General features: G+C 43.1%; 1 protein-coding gene across 5 annotated transcripts in view; it reads right to left on the bottom strand.

The window, feature by feature from the left end:
* The window catches only part of LAMA5 (laminin subunit alpha 5), a 221665-nt gene that overhangs the window by 53891 nt on the left and 147209 nt on the right, over nucleotides 1-20565 (bottom strand). For all 5 annotated transcript variants that reach the window (XR_012236861.1, XM_073607510.1, XM_073607511.1 and 2 more), the window contains exons 37-57: nucleotides 19197-19337; nucleotides 15696-15857; nucleotides 14609-14713; nucleotides 14440-14523; nucleotides 13763-13993; nucleotides 13040-13150; nucleotides 12826-12953; nucleotides 12655-12735; nucleotides 11501-11715; nucleotides 11033-11133; nucleotides 9848-10028; nucleotides 8804-8947; nucleotides 7766-7917; nucleotides 7569-7679; nucleotides 7104-7215; nucleotides 5303-5476; nucleotides 4817-5013; nucleotides 4499-4615; nucleotides 4241-4395; nucleotides 3122-3263; nucleotides 1689-1791 (exon numbers count right to left, since the gene is read on the bottom strand). Coding sequence is in view for 4 of the 5 variants with exons in the window: in XM_073607510.1 (XP_073463611.1) it covers nucleotides 1689-1791; nucleotides 3122-3263; nucleotides 4241-4395; nucleotides 4499-4615; nucleotides 4817-5013; nucleotides 5303-5476; nucleotides 7104-7215; nucleotides 7569-7679; nucleotides 7766-7917; nucleotides 8804-8947; nucleotides 9848-10028; nucleotides 11033-11133; nucleotides 11501-11715; nucleotides 12655-12735; nucleotides 12826-12953; nucleotides 13040-13150; nucleotides 13763-13993; nucleotides 14440-14523; nucleotides 14609-14713; nucleotides 15696-15857; nucleotides 19197-19337 (2947 nt within the window). In the remaining variant the exon portion in view is untranslated. The remainder of the gene's footprint in view (nucleotides 1-1688; nucleotides 1792-3121; nucleotides 3264-4240; nucleotides 4396-4498; nucleotides 4616-4816; nucleotides 5014-5302; nucleotides 5477-7103; nucleotides 7216-7568; nucleotides 7680-7765; nucleotides 7918-8803; nucleotides 8948-9847; nucleotides 10029-11032; nucleotides 11134-11500; nucleotides 11716-12654; nucleotides 12736-12825; nucleotides 12954-13039; nucleotides 13151-13762; nucleotides 13994-14439; nucleotides 14524-14608; nucleotides 14714-15695; nucleotides 15858-19196; nucleotides 19338-20565) is intronic.

Here is a 20565-nt window from a genome sequence, read left to right as displayed (position 1 = left end):
TAGGTTATAAAAAAATATCCAAATCTTTGATGATCCCTAGGAGCACCATCAAATCTATCATAACCAAATGGAAAGAACATGGCACAACAGCAAACCTGCCAAGAGACGGCCGCACACCAAAACTCACGGACCGGGCAAGGAGGGCATTAATCAGAGAGGCAGCACAGAGACCTAAGGTAACCCTGGAGAAGCTGCAGAGTTCCACAGCAGAGACTGGAGTATATAGGACCACAATAAGCCGTACGCTCCATAGAGTTGGGCTTTACGGCAGAGTGGCCAGAAGAAAGCCATTACTTTCAGCAAAAAACAAAATGGCACATTCTGAGTTTGCAAAAAGGCATGTGGGAGACTCCCAAAATGTATGGAGGAAGGTGCTCTGGTCTGATGAGACAACATTTTTGACAACATTTTTGAACTTTTTGGCCATCAAAGAAAACACTATGTCTGGCACAAACCCAACACATCACATCACCCAAAGAAACACCACACCCACAGTGAAACATGGTGGTGGCAGCATCATGCTGTGGGGATGTTTTTCAGCAGTCGGGACTGGGAAACTGGTCAGAGTTGAGGGAAAGATGGATGGTGCTAAATACAGGGATATTCTTGAGCAAAACCTGTACCACTCTGTGTGTGATTTGAGGCTAGGGCGGAGGTTCACCTTCCAGCAGGACAATGACCCCAAACACACTGCTAAAGCAACACTTGAGTGGTTTAAGGGGAAACATGTAAATGTGATGGAATGGCCTAGTCAAAGCCCAGACCTCAATCCAATAGAAAATCTGTGGTCAGCCTTAAAGATTGCTGTTCACAAGCGCAAACCATCCAACTTGAAGGAGCTGGAGCAGTTTTGCAAGGAGCAATGAGCAAAAATCCCAGTGGTAAGATGTGGCAAGCTCATAGAGACTTATCCAAAGTGACTTGGAGCTGTGATAGCTGCAAAAGGTGGCTCTACAAAGTATTGACTTTAGGGGGGTGAATAGTTATGCACATTGACTTTTTCTGTTATTTAGTTCTATTTGTTGTTTGCTTCACAATAAAAAACACAAAAAAAATCTTCAAAGTTGTGGGCATGTTCTGTAAATTAAATGATGCAAATCCTCAAACAATCCATGTTAATTCCAGGTTGTGAGGCAACAAAACACAAAAAATGCCAAGGGGGGTGAATACCTTTGCAAGGCACTGTAAGCTATAACACACTCGGGCTGCTGACACACAGCCTACCTGACAGGGCTCCCCTCCTCCGAAAATATTAAATTATATATTAGTTCCACAATGAAAATAAAATTTCTAGAAATGCTTTTAAACTTTTCAAATTTTCAGCTTTCAATAAAAAACGTTTGGTGGTTCAGCCATGAAGTTCCTTGTTTAGAGGTAACAGCAGCCTCCTAAATTGTGCTTCTTTGTTGGCGCTCTGTCAAACACACACCACTGGTATTGACTACAAGCAACTGTGCCAACACACATTATTGTAAGCACAGTCCACTATTGTCAGTTACAGGGAAACTGCCCTGAAAAATACCATGCTGCCATCACTGAAGTACAAGTAGACAGGAAATCAGCAGCACTAAGATGTAACAAAGGTTGGGAAAAAACAGCAAAACATGCAATTATTTAAGCCATCACCCTACCAAATTATCAAAGTCGGCCACAACACAACTAGTACATGACCTTTTGTGTAATCTCACCTCCGTTTAATTCGCTCTGAGCAGTTCTGGCTCTTTCCTCCAGTTTGGAGCTGTTGTCCTTTAGTTCTTTTCCTTTTTTTGCCAGCTGTTGAGACACCACATCCTGTACAGAGACACATAGGGTTATTCCATCAGGCATCAAGCAAAGTTCAAAGTTCAGTAACCTACAGCAACCAATCAAAAATGATCTTTCACCTGTCTCCGAGCAGATTCTTGGAGAGGATAGGTTGTGATTGTTTTTATGTTATAAAGGGCTCTGCAAACTGTTGGCACTATGTAAATTCTGTATAAAAATAATAATAATAACAATACTCTAATAGCCTGTCACAACCCTGCAAACACATCCTTATAGTATGTGATGCTATGGGGTGGATTTACTAAGGGTCCTTTCACACGGGATGGATCCGTGATGATCCGCCCCATGAACATCCGCTTGCTCAGCGGGGATCGCTCCGTGGATCCCCGCTGAGCAGGCAGATGACAGGTCCGTCGCTGCACACTGTGCAGCGACGGACCTGTCAGAGCGCCGCTCTCCCCTATGTGGGATCGGATGATGACTGACCGTAGAGTCCGTCGTCACCCGATCCGATCCGAAAACGGATGGAAAAGTAGGTTTTTCCTCCATTACATTTTTTCGGATCGGAGCGGGTCAGATGTCAGCGGACATGTCACCGCTGACATTCGATGCTCCATAGAGGTCTATGGAGGGTCCGTTCAGGTCCGCCTAAAAAACTGACAGGCGGACCTGAACAGATCGTTCATGTGAAAGAGGCCTAAAGGCAACTAGACTGTGCACTTTGCAAGTGCAGTTGCCCTCTGCAAGTGCAGTTGCTCCAGAGCTTAGTAAATGAGGTAAGGCTTCACTTTGCAAAATATACCGAATCACGTGCAAGGAAAATAAAAAAAAAAAAATGATTTTTTGCGTGCACATGATTGGATGATGGAAACGAGCAGAGTTTCTGCTCATTTATTAAGCTCTGGAGCAACAGAGTGCATGGTCTATTTCCCTTTACTAAATCAACCCCTATGATTCTATGGATTAGACACAAGACATCACAGACCCTAAAAGCCAGCCATACTTGTTTCCACCATCCACCCTAAAAAGCAAGGATGGAAGAATCTGAAGTGCCGGGTATTGTATTCTGACGGCTGATACTTTCGGGTATCATAAAACCCACACAGTGGCTGCCTTTGATTGAACAGCAGGGGCTGTTTCAGACCAGAATTTTCTGCCCAGCTTCTTTGCCAAAAGTCGAAACTGGCCACTTGTAAAAGAGAAAAAACAAACTTTTGTTGAATAAGGTTGTGCCAACAGGGCCACCCACAGAGCAAATTGTGTCTGATCCAGCACAAATCAGATGAAATTCAATCCATGTAGGACCAGCTTAAGAGTACATAACAGCAGCTGCTTTACAATAGGCCATGCCCTTCACCTTATGTGCTTCTCCTGCTGCACGGCTGGCGTCCTTGGCCGCCTTCTCGGCTTGCTTCATGGCTTCGATGATGCTGGAGTAAGCATTGGAGGCATTTATGGCCTTCTGGATGAATATGTCTTGATTGGAGTCTTTAATGGCACTAGAAAAAAGAAAAATAGAAGAAAAAGTCCAATATACCTATAAATATATTGAGATATTTGTCATTGCTATTGCTCAATGTTAAATGATAGCAGTATTCCTATTATGCAGTGCCTGTTGCACTGTACAGCCAACAGGGTAACATCCTTATTCAAAGCCTGAAACTCTACACAGCTATCTGTATCACCTCCAGGCTGCTCAGTCACCCCTCTGTCCTTAAACCTGTCTGCATATCCTCTCCCGGCATCTAAAACATGTCAGGATGACAAAACTCCACAATATAGAAAAGCCTGACTGGCTCAGTACAGACATGCCCACTCACAGCCTGATTTCTAATGTGAGCCAGAGGATAGGAATGTTACATATAGATGGGGCTCAGCTTATTGTTCCAGAAACTATTTAAAAAGTCTTTAGCAATTTCAAGTGTAATATACATAGTTGGACTGAGGTCAGCTTTAAGGAGACTTTGTCACCAACTTAAAAAAGTGCAGCTGAAAGCATTTTATATAAGAACAAATACTGACTTGCAAAGTGCCTTTGAGCTTGCTATCAAATTACTTCAGGACTACTTCAGGACAAGTCTGTTTCCTAGCACAGCTCCCCTCTCCTTGCACATCATAGATTTCTCTTCTTTTGGGAGTGTCTAATTACTGTCTGTGCTGGCCCAGCTCCTCCACCCCTCCCCTGAACTTCCTACATAATATATTATGTAGCTGCCAGGGGAAGAGCGAAGGATAACACTGTAGGGTGTCACTTGAGTCCGCTGACATCATATCTAAGATATCCATGCCCAACAGCAGTTTCAGGACTTGACTCAATGTCTACACAAAGAAGGATTTTACCTAAATTGCACATATTATATTATAAAAAGATTGGTGTTATCTTTAATGATCAGGTAATAGACAACAGATCTCAAGACAATACTAGTGGCCACTCATCCCTCAGACACAAGCTACAGGAAGTCATTAGGTCTCCTACTTGTTGAGGTTTTTGGCCACCTGTCCCAGCATTTTGGCATGCTCCTCGGCCTGCTCCACAATGGCTAACTTGCCGCTCGCGGGGGAGAATGTCTTTGCCTTGTCCATGATTGAGCTTCGAGCGCCATCAATCCCTGCAGCCAACTTCTCATATTCCTAAAGAAGAAAAGGATAGGTAGCTTGTAAATTACCGGTAGGTGACACTAGGCTGGATGTGACTATTTCCAGTCTTCATTGCTATATACAGACCACAACTTACTTCCTTCAGGTTCTCCATCATCTGCAGGATTTGCGAGACCTGTACAAGAGCATCTTCCGCCATCTTAACGGCTGCCACCAGTTCCTTGTGCTGAGTCTTTAAGTCTTTAAGCTTCAGCTGCAAGAATAAATCCTTCAGTGAGATTCATCAATATAGCCAACACTCCATAACACAATTATTCAAGCAAACATGTAAAACAACAACATTTCAGAGCTACAAGGGACCCCTTTCTCAAAGTGACAGGGAGAAACGCCCCTATATCATACAAACTTTTACAAATTGAAAGGTTCATAATATGTTTGCTCTTGGTAGCTGTACCTTGTTTTCCTCCAGGCTGTTGCGGTTTAGGCTGTTGAGGCCCTCTGTCTCTATAGTCTTATTCACTGCCTCATTCATGGCACCCCGAAGATCCATCACCTCTGAGCTGTAAGTGTCCAGCCGTGTCTTGATGTCATTTAGAATGTCTTGGTTGGCTTTAACACTGTTAAGTAGCTCTGCTTTCACCCGGTCTAGCACTAAAGCATAAAGGTTAAAAATTCAGGATCAATTAGTCTTATATCTAGCAGAAATCTAGCCGAGGGTGACAGTGCAGCGCGTGTGGTTCAAAGAATAGTCTAAGTTATGAAAGCTTATAGGAGTTTAAATCGCTTCAAAATGGTTGCTTCCAAAGTTAAAAACCTAATTGAAGTTTTACTTCCTCTGACCTTTATAGCTTTCTGACTTCCACCATCTAAACTGTAATTATATTTTTGTGAGCCTAAATGATTATGGATCCAGCAATGATGGACGACCTGTATTACTTACATTTTTTAGTTTCTTCAAGCTCCTTTCCAGCCAAGCCCTTAGCATGGTTGAAATCTTTGTCTCTCATCTCCTTCAGCATTCGCTCCACATCAGTGATGATCTGCCTGAACTCCTCGGTGGATGTCACATTGGTGGTATTTGAGGTGCCAATCTTGCTCAGCTGATGGATCAGATCTGTTAGGCAGTCAGAAAGTAACAGTGAAGACACGTTTGACAGTATTGCTGGACCATGGAGGCAACAATCTGAAACATATCTGAAACATAGCTGTGGAGTTGGCATTAACTATTTTTTTCTTGGAATGGATTGTGGTGTAAAAGAAGGCATGTCATGTGCCCTATTCAAAAGGATGTAATTTAACAATCTACAAACTGATTGCCTATGGTAACACTATATGGCCGTGCTTCCAAAATCAGGTGCTTCCAGTGAAAGGTACTGTTAATGCTACAGCACACACTACAAAGAGATTTTGGACAATTGTGTGGTTTTTTGGCCTTGTGGCAACAAGTTGGGGGAAAGACCTTTTCTTTTCCTGCATGACTGTGAACAAAACCAGATCCATAAAGAACTGATTTGACGAGTTTAGCTTGGAAGAACTCCGCTGGCCGGCACAGAGCCCCAACCTCAACCACTTAAAATATATTTAGGGTGAATTGAAATGCTGATTTTGAGCCAAGTCTTCTCATCTACAATTAGTACCTCACCACACAAATGTTCTTAAGACTAAAAGGGCAAAATTCCCACAGACACACTCCAAAATCTTATAGAAGGCCTTACCAGGTGAACAGAGGCTGTTATAGCTACAAGGGTACCAGATAGGGGGACAAATCCATTGTTTTGCTCATGGTTTTGAAAAGGGATGTCCAACAAGCTCATGTAGGTGTGATGGTTATGTGTCCATAAACATAATATAATATAATATATTGGAAGGTGACTGGCCTTGCATGCATAACCATACCCCTGAATAATGTTTAAGTAAAAGATTTCTACATCTAGACAAGCTTGCCTCAGGTGAATTGTTATATCTGTGCTTATGAGGGAAAAGGGAACACTACAGGCAACAGCTGTCTTGGGGTAACAATGATGATAATCTGGGGTGGGTTTTCCTCCAAGCCGGCTTGAGCTACGAGCATCTAAGAATACATTCTCTACAGCCTTAAAGTGAACCTTTGCTTTGCCCATGCACGTTCACTTTAATAGGGGTCCCATCAGCTGCTTAAACTCACCTTCTCTTCGCTACCCTGCTGCTCCCTTCAACCGATAGGAGTGAAGAAAAATACCTGGCACTTCCGGGTAAGAAGGAATATGTGATTTACTCCCTGTCTACCCATAGGATTGTGCTTGTGTTTGGGGATGGGTAGCTTAGGCACCCAGCACTGCCACAAAGGAAAAGAGTCCTCACTCCTCAGCCCTGTGTGGTGACTTGGGAGTCTCTTCTCCTTGCTCCTGGTGGCTGGCTTGAGCAGAAAAGCAAAGGGAGGATAACTATAAGCATCTGATAAGGCAGCCAATAAAGAGAACCTGTTGCTTTGCACTGGATGACCAAGGTATAGATTTGTTTTACTGGCATGTTGGTTTTGTGTGTGATAAAGTGGTGTGGAGAGGGTGACAAACTTTTTTTCAACAAAAACTTTACCAACTGAAATTTAGTTAGCAACCAAGGGCTTAAATCTATTCTGTATTTCAAAAGGCACTTTCTGTGAGTCATGTTTATGTTGGCTTTGGTTGTCACTACTTGTCGGTTAACACAGTTACCACTTTGAGAGTAACACCCTTTTCTGAAGCACCCCCAGAATGTTTTACCCTGTGTGAGGTTGTTGAGAGATTGGACCCGGTTTGTAAAGTCTTTGGCCTTCTGATTGGTGACTTTGGTTGCCTGTTGCACGTTTGCAGCTTTGTGTTTGGTTGAATTCACCTGAAAAAGAATACCCTGAATGTTATTATTTTTTTTTTTTTTTCATTCTCACATATAAGTTATACAGTATTGGTATCAGTTGTCACCTATTGCTTTGGCTTTATCATCATTTCAGGCTCAGAGAGGCAGACCTAATTGCGATTGTTACTCTGTCTTTACTGTATAGGAAATAAGCTTATGTTCCCACACATGGTTTAACTCAAATACCCTAAATTTTTAGGTGCTCTCAAATGCACAACTTTTATTAACAGTTCTTTATTATGAGCCAAGTTGTCTTTTCTACTTCTTGATTTGGCAGATGTGCAGAAACCCCTGTGTCCCCTTATGGAAAAAGTGGAAAGAGCAGTTCTCACCTTTTCTTCCAGTGTGTCAAGGTCTTGGGCGAGGCTAAAACTGTCATCTTCAAGATCATCAGATTTATCCTTAATGCCATTGATGGAGCTCTGATAATGGAGCCAAAGATCCTGAAGGTGATATACATAATATATATCATGTCTAAAATATTGTCACTCAGCTACATAACCCAAGTCACAACTTATATCCTACTTACTGTGAGGTTGGTAATGGTGGCATTGAGGCCACCCAAGCGGGTCCAGGCAATAGAACTGAGGCTCAGGTTGGTCAACTGGTCCCGGACACTGGGGAGAAAATCTGCCATCCTCTGTAAATCCTCCAGAAGGGTCACCACACAGCTGTCACATGCTGCATAAAGTCATTAGACACAAATTATTCACTGTACAATAATGTGCTGACTGCAGGGCAGGAGCTGGGCTACTTTGATGTTATTTTACCTTGAACTAAGTAGTTATTAAATCTACCTTGTACTCATTTCCCAGCAGACATCTATTTAGAGAAGGACTGGTATGTTTTCCCTTTTGTGTGGCTTTCCTCCCACAATCCTAAAATACACTCTTATGCCCCTTACACACGGTCGGACATTGATCGGACATTCCGACAACAAAATCCATGGATTCTTTCCGACGGATGTTGGCTCAAACTTGTCTTGCATACACACGGTCACACAAAGTTCTGAACGCGGTGACGTAAAACACGTACGTCGGGACTATAAACATGGCAATAGCCAATAGCTTTCGTCTCTTAATTTATTCTGAGCATGCGTGGCACTTTGTCCATCGGATTTGTCTACACACGATCGGAAATTAAAGGATCAGATTTTGTTGTCGGAAAATTTTAAAGCATGCTCTCAAACTTTGTGTGTCGGAAATTCCGATGGAAAAAGTCCGATGGAGCCCCCACAGGGTCGGAATTTCCGACAACAAGCTCCGATTGCACATATTCCGTCGGAAAGTCCGACCGTGTGTGCAGGACATTGGAATAACTGACCTAAAGTCTGTGTATGTATGACTGTGGTGCAGGCATTAGATTGTAAGCCCCTTCAGTGCAGAGAGTATTGTGAATGTCCATGCGTGCTGTAAGCCACTGCAGAATATGTTGGCACTTTGTAGACATAGGAAATAAACATATTGGGCCTTTGAGTTCATTGGTGACTGATCGTATTTTAAAGTTAAACGCACATTGTTCCGATCTTAAATAAATACAAATACTAGGGAATCTAAATAATACTTACGTTCACATTTCAGGACTTCTGGCCCATGGCTGACAGGAATCTCGTACTGGCGGCTGCACTTGTCGCACTGCTTTCCCGTTAACCCGTCACTGCATTGACACTCACCAGTCCGCGGGTCACATGAGCCCCCTTTACAGTGACACTCTGTAATAGAATAAAATAAATTTCATGGAATCCCGCACAATCTGTCTACTGTAAAAGTAATACCTATAATTAGAGCAGATGGCCCAGGTGTTTTCAGGTCTCCAGCCATATTCAGATTTAGCACCAAGCATTAGAATGGCTATTGCTCTCAGAAATCAATACTAATATTCACTATAATTTAATGACATAATAGAAGGAAACCTCCGATGAAGTATAAAGGGAGTCGGTAATGCAGCATATTAAACATGACAGCTGCCGAGCTGCTTCCACAAGCATCACCAAGAAGAGCCAACAGCAATATAAACCAAATGCTCAGGGAACCATATGGGAGGAGGGTTAGATTTAATAATGAAATGCAGTTGAAATGTTTCCAGGGGGCAGTTGACTAAAGAAGAACGCTGGGCAAAAATATGAAAGTGGTTATTTAAAATGTAGAAAAATAATTTTGCAATTCATCTAGTGTATTTAGCTATATTTATCTTGAGTCAGTGCACACCTGATAAAAGTTGCAATCAGACTTGTAGGAGGAGTGACTCCAGATAGATGATGGGTGAAAGGGGGAAGACTTACAGCAAGATTGGCTCAAAGACCAGACAGGAGCAGAGCCTGCAGAACTGCACAATCTGAAGAACTTTGTAACAATACTTAGATTTACATGCCATTGAGCACAGCTGGGATAGGTGGAATACATAGGTGTGCATTTTTAACCATTGACTGTTTGAGTGGAGTTGTCCCTTAAACTGAAGAACAAGCGGCATGAATAACTTTTACTAGTTATTACTAATCTAGAAGGCGTTTCATGAAATACAGACTGTACGCGATCAGGATTCCTCTTTGACAGTGAGAATTTCATAAGGAACATAGAACAGCTGGTTCATAAGACCCCACATTTGTACCTACTTGTGCAACCACTCGGCCTGAAACCCCAGTATCCTGGAGCACACTGCTCACAGCGAGGACCGGTGACACCGGGAAGGCAGAGACACTGGCCAGTGCGAGGATCACAACTTGAACTGGTAGAGCCGGAACCACAGCTGCAACGCTGGCATCCAGAGCAACTGCTATACCCATAATAGCCCTCCTGGAAGAAGGGAGAAAAGAGTTACTACTGCTTAAAGTGGACCTTCAGTCATTTTTTCAACTTTTCATCTATTAAATCTTCTGTCCTTGTTGTTTTAACTATGGATAGTAAAACATTTTTTCTCTGCCACTAAATACCTTATACAGCCCACTTCCTGTTTCTTGTCTGGTCATTAGCCTTGGCTTATGACATCATGCACAGCTCTCTCTGTCACTCTTGTGAGAGTTTGCCAGGAAGGGGGGGGGGGGGTGAGTCATAAGAGGACCAATAAGAGCTGCAGGGCTGCAGAGCTGGAGCCCAGATAGCAATGTTAACTTACCACAAATGTGGCAGTTTTGAACTGTAAGTCTGTTAACTTGCTGAACATTTTTACTGCCAAGTTGTACACTTGCAGAGCACTTAAAGCACAAGTTCTAGTTTACAGCAAATTTGTCTATAGCAAGTCTCTAGCAAGAGCAAAGTTTCAGTGCTGAGTCTGCAGCAAGAGCTCTGCAAGTTTACAGCATGAAAATACAGCCACAGTGACTCCTGTGGTGGGATGACTATTGCACAACATAACTGAACCAGAACTTGCAGCAGACTTGTAGAATGTTTTGCAAAGAAAGTTGATCTGGAGTCATGCAATGCGGACTTTTGGTAATTCTAGCCTGGCAAGTCTAGCAATAGCTTAGCAAGTCATTTTCAAACTTGCAGCACAATTACTTGCTATCTGGGAGGTGCCTCTATGTGTCTGTGTAAATCAAGGAAGTGAACAGGCAGCAGCTTCAGCTGCCCACAGTTAAAATGGCTGCAGCCAGACTCAGTGGAGGGAGATTTCTGCAGGATATTTGGCAAGTACAGGATCACAGTATATATGAAATAATATGCAAAGTGGTTGGAGGGAAGCTTCAGAATGGCAAAGACGTTTTTATTACAAATTATGTGAGCAGACAGAAGTTCCCCTTTAAGAATAACACAAAGCAGCCCCAAGATTGGATAAAGACTCCTGGGCATGTAGTATGTACCTCGCAGCGATCACAGAGAGATCCGGTGACTCCATGTTTGCAGTGACATCGTCCAGTTCTTGGGTCACACATTTCTGTTCCACAGGTAGAGCAGCTACATCCTAAAAAAACACAAAAAAAAGGTATAAAGATGTTCTGAGAAATGGTTATTAATAGAAGAGGCCATTTTTTCAAATACTGGGGGAACTGAAACGTTCCTCCTACAAGCAATACTAGAGAAAATATCATTATATATCATTAATATATAATTTTGCATAATAATAAATTACAATTTTAATTTTGCAGTCTTCTCCCTGGTTAAACTGTGACTGATTTCTGAACCACCAACATTCAGATATGTAAAACAGTAAAGAGGAAATTGCAAAGGACAAGTTCCCAGGCACAAGTGTCATCCCTGGCTTAGGTCAAATTTGAACACAATGGCTCTGCAATAGCAAAAAGTGAGAACTGTGGGTTCTGTAAACTTACTGGTACAGTTCTTGGCGACGATGGCATCCCCATAAAACCCAGGTGCGCACACTTCGCAGTGATGTCCAGCTGTGTTGAACATGCACCCGGTGCAAGTGCCGAACAAAGGGTCACACTCACTAAAGAGCATATTGGAGTCCGAGTTTCCATTACAATTACAAGGCAAACATGTGCTTCCAATTACCAAGGGGTTCCCGTAAAAACCAGGGGAACAGCTATTGGGTGAAAAACACAGATATTTACGTAGAGAAAAATATGCAATATTAAGCAAACACGTCATAAATCCTGCACTTGAGTAGCCCTCTAGAACTAGGCAATGTTCCTGGGGTGAACAAAGCAAGTGGAAATATCTTGCTCAAAACGGTGGCACATTGGGTGTCCTCTCTCATCACTGCTTTGCTGCGAAGAGCCACAGGCTACACCTCCACTCTTTTCTGCACCCATGCGGATACCCCTTTTTAAGTAGGCCAGCTAGTGGCCAGTGTGCCATTTACTTCCATGCTGCATCAGAACAAACTGTTACAGGCCATGTTCTATGTCTTCTTATGGGTCTCACTAGGGAGATATTTTCTCTCTTTTTATTGTACTATATACATCTTTTACTTGCATCCTTATACATACAGTATACAAGAATAATTTGGCAGTGCTGTTATATCATAAAATATGTCATGCATAAAGACATGACTGGTACATTGGGAGCCCTAATTATCCAGCAGAGGAACAGTTGGTATGACAGCTGTCACTCTTCTATAACAATACACAATCTAATAAGGTTTGTTAAGAACATTTTAAATGTATCCAGACATGGAAGCTGTAGACAGCCATGACATTGCTGTAGGTTTGATGGAGAGATACCTCTGGGTTTAACGTATCAGTCTTATAAATGTAAAAAATGCTCCATTATCCAAAAACAACCTTCTGGGGACAAGACCTCTAGATTTGCTGTAACCAAAGATGGCCAGTTCAGCACACCAAAGAGCACAAAACCCAAGGCAACCAATCAGTATTAATAATTGACTGCAGTAAACTAAACTTATTTTTGGCATGGATTTTGCTACACTTTGAACATTCAAAGCTTTTCATATGCTGCTACACTGAATAATAACTAAGTCTTAATATGATTCTGATACAGAAATCCATTAGTGTCCACTTACCGTTCACACCTGGCTCCAGCGTAGCCTGGTTTGCAGAGGCACTGAGTTGCTGAGCCTCTCTGCACACATCCAATGGCAAAACTACAAGAGAATTGACCCATGTGAGGTTACAATTGTGTAAAAGATAAAAAGTCACAGACTACTTAAAATGTAACATTAGTAGATGCTTACTTGTTGGAGGGCACAGAGAGAGGGCAGGGGCATGACACGCATTGTAATGACCCCCCAATGGTCCCATTGGCCACAAATCCATCTTTGCATCGCTCACACTGGTCTCCTTCAGTGTTGTGTTGACATTTCTAGGGAGGAGAAGGCTAAGTAATAAATGTCTGGGGTAGGGCCCGCAAAGACCTTCACACTTCTAGATATATGGGGTTATACTGACCACACAAGCGCCAGTTCCTGGTAAGCACTGATCAGAATGCCCACTGCAGCTGCATGGAACACATTTACCCAGGAAGAGACCCTTGTCTCTATAGAATCCAGGAGCGCATTCCTGCCGGGGACAACAATATAATGATGATTAGTTCTAGCTTGACTTAGTATTTTGGTTATTTGGTTATCATGGGTAAATGCTATTGGATAATATATGAAAATACACCTGCTATAAGTTGCACCAGGTTTTTACAAATATATCAGCTAGCTAGTAATTGGACACGCCTCCCTTTGCATTCTTTAGTAATGACTGTTTCTAAATCTAAAGTCACTCATGAAGCCAGCCAAGCTGATTTATGGCTGATGTGTGAGAGATAACATTTTTATTAGTAATGTATTAAGTAATCTAAATTCTTAAGGAAATATGCCATTTACTGCTCTGCTTAAACTGCCTGCCCTACAGCATGCAGTACAAGGCAAAACAATACTGGAAGGTGCTCTATTACAGGCAACGACAGCATGAAAATTGGCAGTCTGTGGGATGTACGATTTATCATCTTGTCCACAAATCTCCCATTGTGTCAGAGTATGCTGGCAGCACAGACTTCTGCCACTTCATGCATGCTGAGACACTTGTTAAAGCTTAAACTATTAGATTACTAGTAGCAATGTCTACAGTTGTTGCTTTTCCAATACAAATGAGGCAGCACATATGGCTGGGTGAGTTGTGTACCTGGCAGGAGTCTCCGCGGTAGTTGGCTGGGCACATACACAGCTCCACATTGCTGGCCCTCACTCCAGTACCAGCATTTTGTCCGATTTCCAGAACCACTCGGCGCAGAGACACCATGGCAGAAGACTGAGAGTTTAAAGCTCGAATTTGCAGCTGCTCCAGGTTGGCCAGAACCATCATGATGTCCTCGCGGGATACAGGATTGTTTGTCCCAATATGGATGAAGTTACTCTGCAGAAGAGAAATATTCTGACATCACTTGACAAAGTGAAGAGTGACATGTTCTACTAAAGTGCCCAGTAAGAGCTGACATCTAGGCGCCTCCTGACATATCAATTTACTGGGCTGCAATCTCCAGGAGTGTCAGCACAATGTATAAGTCAGCCCTGTGCTCTCCTCTCTCGTTAGCAGGTTCCTATAAAGCCATTCAACCCTGATTGTTTCACAGTGACCCCCTCCTACTCCAATATTTGCTGTTACAGGAGGCTGATATAAAGACAGATTCAGGTACTTAAGCAAGCTTAATGTAAATTACAATTAAACATTTCTTTGGGTTGCATACAATCCATTAGGGACTCCTAATACACCCAGACTAGTTTAGGTTCTCCTTGTTTTAAGCTGCATGATCTGTCTAGAATAAATTAGCTTGTTAACTAATACAAAGGTCCTATTCTCACCTCAATGATTTGGATCTGTCCTTCATGATTTTCTCCTGGTAATGGGTATTTTGTCTCCAGGAATGCAATACTCATCTGATTTCCCTGCAGAAGGAGAAAACAAATATCCAGTTCTATTCAGCTGTTTTGTAATCAATATCACCTCTGGGAATTTGGGAGTCATCTGTACCTTCAGTATGACGTCCGGCCTTCGCTCCACAGGATTGTAGGGGTAATCTCCTCTGAGAGCTTCAGAATTAAGCTCATACTTCAAGAATCCACCATAAGAAGGGACCTGAGGTCACAAAACATTATCAGTGGTGCTTCTTGTCTAAGGGAATAGTATAGGTATGGTCAAAGGAAAAGGGAAGTATGGCGCTAAACACAAATAGCAGAGGGGAAAAATCCTCTAAACCTGGGGTGTCCAACATGTGGCCCAAGGTGGCCATGAATGGGTTCCAACACAAAATGTTAATTTTTGGGGGGGAATTTTTTTGAAAAAATGCGTTTACACTTAGCAAACACATATGGCCAAAGAGAAATTTGACAGTGTCTCTTTACTGGACTTTTGTACGATTTATCTTTCCAAAGAAAAATATCCCACTCTTCACAATCACGCCCTATTCATGCCATCAATTTTCAGCAGCACCTATATTTGTGAGCAATTATTTTCACAGATGAAGCACGAGAAGGGCAAAACTAGGATTTAAAAATCTGATGAGCACCTTGAGAATTCATTGAGAATTGCTACTACATCCATTGAATCAGATATTGATGTGTTAGTTTATCAAAAACAGTGTCAAATATTGCACTAGGTTTTAGTTGCCCCTTTTACTTTTAATAAAAAATATTTATTAAAAAATTATTTTTTTCCTACTCAGATAGGCACATTATCTATATCAGCGATCGATAACTTGCGATCTGCCCAACTTTTCCAGTTCATCAGCTATCCTGATTGTTAGTGTATTTTATGTGTAGCGCAAGACAATTCCTCTTTTTCCAATGTGGCCCAGAAAGGTGAAAAGGTTGGACACCCCTGATCTAAGCTGTCAAGGTAATTAGCTTTATAATTTTTTACTACCATGTAGTCATGTATAGTAGTCACATTTTCATCACCTCCAATTATCACATAATAGTTATTCTAAAATTCAAAGATCATTAGTCTACAGATTAAAACTAGTAGGCTTGTTTAAGTTTCTCAGGACATGCAATATCCAAGACAATTTACTGTGTTGTCATTAGTTCAGCTAACAAAGATGCAGAAGGCCAAAACTCACCCGGTCTCCAAGGTAGCTTCGTGGAGCGTGCCAGTAGAACTCCTGGTAGACATCAGGAACATCTCTCAGATCTGCCTCAACGAGGCCCTCACCAGGTCTTTCCAAGATCTCCACTTCCTGTCGATCTCCTCCAACCAGAACCCATCCCCGCATGTCACTAAACTGAAGGAGATCAACGTGACAAACAAGTCATTGGACGTGAAAGTAAAGCTGGATACACACTATACGATTTTCTTTAGAATTTTTCCTTTAGAGTTACCAAAACCATAAAATATGAGATCAAACCTAAACACTTTCAATTTGTATGCAATCAGGCAGGCCCATGCAGTACATAGTTGAGGGTAAAGCTAAAGGAAATTGAACAACAAAAGTTGTATAGTGCGTCTCCAGCTTAAGTAAGAGAACCGCTAAACTTCATGTTCAAAGACACAGACCACTGGTACTGTATTCACAAGTAAGCTAGTCAACATGGGGGCACATAACATTTTATATGACTTATATTAGCTCTATATAACCTTACATTTTCTAAATACATATGCTTAGAGAAAACTTCCATCAAAATTATGATTGCTGCCATAGGTGGAGGACAATGGTTTAGGTGGAAACTTGCATTATATTCACCCCTGAGGCCTCATTGTTCAGCTCTAGCCCACCTCAGCTATTGTCTTCTTTCCACTCTTAGTGCCATGTCAGATGGCGATATTGCAGCAGCAGCAGTTTGTAGCAGCAATTAATTGCTGCTACAAACTGCCCATTCCAGTGATTAACAGCGATTTGTAGCATGCAAAGTAATCACTATAGCAGCTGGCGATTTGGCGCTATGAAGCGATTTATTGCAGCTACAGGCAAACTCATGCTACACTATTACGATTGCATTTGTTGCTATAAATTGCTCCCCTTCAGAAATTTGTAGCTAAGCCACAGAGGTGAATGCAGAACAATCAAACTGGTCATTGAGATGAAACACTGTACAGTACAAACTCGACTGCTGAGCAACTGAGCTATAGAATCACTCCAAAGTGGAGCTCCAAGAAGAAACAAATTACCTCTAGTGATGGGTTGGCTGCTGCGTTAGGTAAAACTCTTAGCTTCAATAATCCCCAACAGTTTTATCTCACATACAGTGAAGGATAGTATTGCTTTGCTTGCTCTCCACTTTCTGCTTCCCTTGTTCTTTTTACAGAATATAAGATGTTTTGTGAATGTACAAGGGAGAGGAGAGGTGCATGAACATCAGGATCTCCCCTTGTACATTCACTAAATGCCTGGTCTACAGAGAGTAAGGCTTATGCCGCGTACACACGAGCGGACTTTACTGCAGACTTTGCCCGGCGGACGGGATTTGGTCGGACAATTCGATCGTGTGTGGGCTCCAGCGGACTTTGTTTTCTCAAAAGTTGGACGGACTTAGATTTAAAACTGATTTAATGTTTTAAATCAATCCGTCGAAATCGAGTCCGGTCGAAAAGTCCGCTCGTCTGTATGCTAGTTCGACGGACAAAAAGCCACGCTAGGGCAGCTACTGGCTATGAACTTCCTTGTTTTAGTCCGGTCGTACGTCATCGCGTACAAATTCGACGGACTTTGGTGCATTGTGTGCAAGTCCGTTCATTCAGAAAGTCCGTCGTAAAGTCTGTCGAAAAGTCCGCCGGGCAAAGTCTGCCGTAAAGTCCGCTCGTGTGTACGCGGCATTAGGCTCTATTTAATCATATCCTATTAAACTGATTTTATCGTTACACATGACACAACCAAACTGTGCGTGCCACACTTTGCTCTTTACCCAAATTTTTCCCAGGTCTCTTTGTATGTTTTCCTTACACAGTTAGCCTTAAGGACCCAACCTCCTACTTAACCAAATTATATTGTAAGCTGATGTTCTATACTTTTGATTATGAGGGAGCATACACTGCTGAGTGCTGAAGACTACTTTTTGTAATCCACCCCACTTCCTAGTCATCCAATACATTACTGTCTATGGTAAATCTATCTGTGTTGTGCTGATGAGAACAGATGTTATAGTATTGCTTTGAGAGGTTTGTTCTGTGCTTAGCCCATAGAGAAAAGATTTAGCACCATTTGCTGCCCCTCTTAAAAACATACCCACATTTGGCCCCTTGTTCTGTTGAGACACCTATATCACACTATAGAGAATCAGGGTCGCTGATAAGGCAGGTACAGCAAGCCCTCCTGTACTGGGCCCAGGGGCCCCATCAGTTCAAACGAGGGGCCCAGGCACCTGCTCAGCAAGACGGTCGCCTGTACTGTCTTTTTGCAGACACCAATGCTCTTTCTGCCTTCCGCCGCCAGCTGCACTGCAGGGGGAGTGGTTCTAGCATATGCCTTCCTTCCACCTGTTGTCCGGGTCCCCCTGTGTGCCCCTTTCCCCCGCATCGCTTCCAGCTTCCCTCCTCTCCTGCTGGCAGCTGTTGTGGGCTCACTGGGGGATGTTTCAGGATGGAGAGCGGGGGGAAAGGAGCAGGTAAATTTTTAATTTATTGGCCCCATCCTTTCCTGAATGAACACAGTGAGTGATCGGTACCATACACTCATGTGTCCATTCATCACTGAAGCGTAGTATACTGTGTTTACTACGCTTCAGCTTGTGAATGAGCAAGAAGCTTCAGAATGCTTCCAATTCATTTATCTTTGCAACTGAGGCTGCAAAGAAAGGGACCGATAAATCTATGTCCTCCCCGCTGGGGGGGGGGCTGTCAGGTAGGCTGTATGGTGCTCCGTGATTTCTGTCAGCAGTCCCTGTACAGAATTACAGCCCCATTCTAATATCTGCCGAGGCCTCCAGATGTCCAAAATCAGCCCTGTCACCAGGACACTTAAGGACTCTTGCACACAGCCATAATTTACAGCGTATGGGCGTAATGTCCAGGGGTCACAGCTGCAGCATACGTTTGCCCTTAGGAATGCAATGCAGAAAACACTATATGCGCCTATACAAATGTAACCACCGCCATTTGCTTGTGCAACCGTGTGCAAAGCTTTACATTTTGAAAATTGTGCCTATATATGTGTGCGACTAAACACCAGTGACAGCAGTTACACATATATAGGTGTTTTCTGTAATGCATTCCTATGTGCAAAAATATGCTGCAGCTGAGGCTCCCAGGTGCCACAACCACAGCTGTGTTTTACTCTGTGTTCCCATGTGTTGTAAATTACAGCTGTGTGCAAGTGCCTTTAAGAGAGCGAATCTACCTAGTGGGGACACACATAGAAATTAAAAAGAGATGGGTTCTAATCCCTCAACGCTTTACCTAACATGTAAAAAAAAAAAAAAATGCTTTAGATACACTTCAGTGTGAACCAGTCAGCCTTCTAAATCAATTAAAGATGTTGTTAGAGCACACACAGCTGACCTTTAACATTATATGCAGTTCCTTTAATTTAAATGTATTTGTAAACTTAATTGAATTAAAAATAAAAGATGGAAAATAGGACAGTGGTCTTCCTTGCTGTGGTTGAACTGTGCAGACAGGACAGTTTTACCTGAGAACGATACTTGGATGAAGTATGGCATCGATCTGTGGCTCCAAAACAGAAGCAGCGAGTGCAACCCTTCGGATTATGTGCATCAAGATAGAAAGTTCCCAGACGGCAGCGGTCACAATTTGGACCCTCCACGTTTTCCTAAATGCGGTTAGAAGCTTTAGTTAGCAACATCAATCACTTATATAAATGGCAGATGACCTTACATCCTATATGATCAAAATCTACCAGTATCCACCCAAAACTGATATTGACTTGCGAATTTACCCAACGTCAGAATTTATGGATGCAACATAGGCATTTATTGGATCAGTAATGAGATAACTGTGACTGCTAACAATGTATTCAATGTTTTTACTTCATTTTTTATTATTTTTTTGCTTGACAGTACAACATACAAAAGCATCCGCACCAGGTGTGCCGAGTGTGCCTGGGCACACCCTAATAACCCTAATTGCCAGGGTTTTTTCTCTAGCGGAACCCTTTGCCATCCTGGTGCAGGTGATGGCTGGGTCCCGGATAATTGTTGTCGGGGGGGGGGGGGCCATTCCCTTGCACAGTCCCCAAGCACACTGGTAACACACAGCCCATGTCTGCTCTCATTGATGGGCTGATCGTACAATTTCAGCACCTGATCCAGGGACAGCTCCCGCATCCCCCCCTCCCCCCCTTTTCTGGCATCTGGACGACTCCATCGTCTGGAGGCCACACAGCCATCCTTAGTCCCGACTACTCCTCCCTCCTACCGGGAACTTTCATCAATTGGGGGGTGGGGAGGGGGCAGGAGGGGGTCAGGGAGAGGACTGGATTAGGGACCGACAGGAGGGATCCTGTGATAAGGACAGACGGGGGATCCTCTGCTAGGACTGTGATAGGGACGGACAGGGGGGATCCTCTGCTAGGACTGTGATAGGGACAGACAGGGGGGATCCTCTGCTAGGACTGTGATAGGGATAGACAGGGGGGGATCCTCTGCTAGGACTGTGATAGGGATGGACAGGGGGGATCCTCTGCTAGGACTGTGATAGGGACGGACGGGGGTATCCTCTGCTAGGACTGCGATAGGGATGGACAGGGGGGATCCTCTGCTAGGACTGTGACAGGGACCACAGTCACTGTTTAGCAGTAGTCCAGCATTGTAAAAGGCATGAGGTTTTGTTTTGTTTGAGCTGCCTTTCACTACAGACCTGCAGGCATATGTAGGGGCTCATTCACACACGCTTTGATTTCTGAAGAGCGATTCACGCTCAGATCACTCTTCAGAGAGCATTAGAGAGGCGGCGAGGAGGCGTATCGCGTCCACACCGCCTGCTTTATCCCCTTAAACTTTGCACTGCACGCAGTTGCAAGGGGCTTGCAGAGTGCTGCC

Source organism: Aquarana catesbeiana, linkage group LG12 (assembly GCF_042186555.1).
Source record: "Aquarana catesbeiana isolate 2022-GZ linkage group LG12, ASM4218655v1, whole genome shotgun sequence".
Lineage (NCBI taxonomy): Eukaryota > Metazoa > Chordata > Amphibia > Anura > Ranidae > Aquarana > Aquarana catesbeiana.
This window is presented reverse-complemented; position numbering and strand designations above follow the sequence as displayed.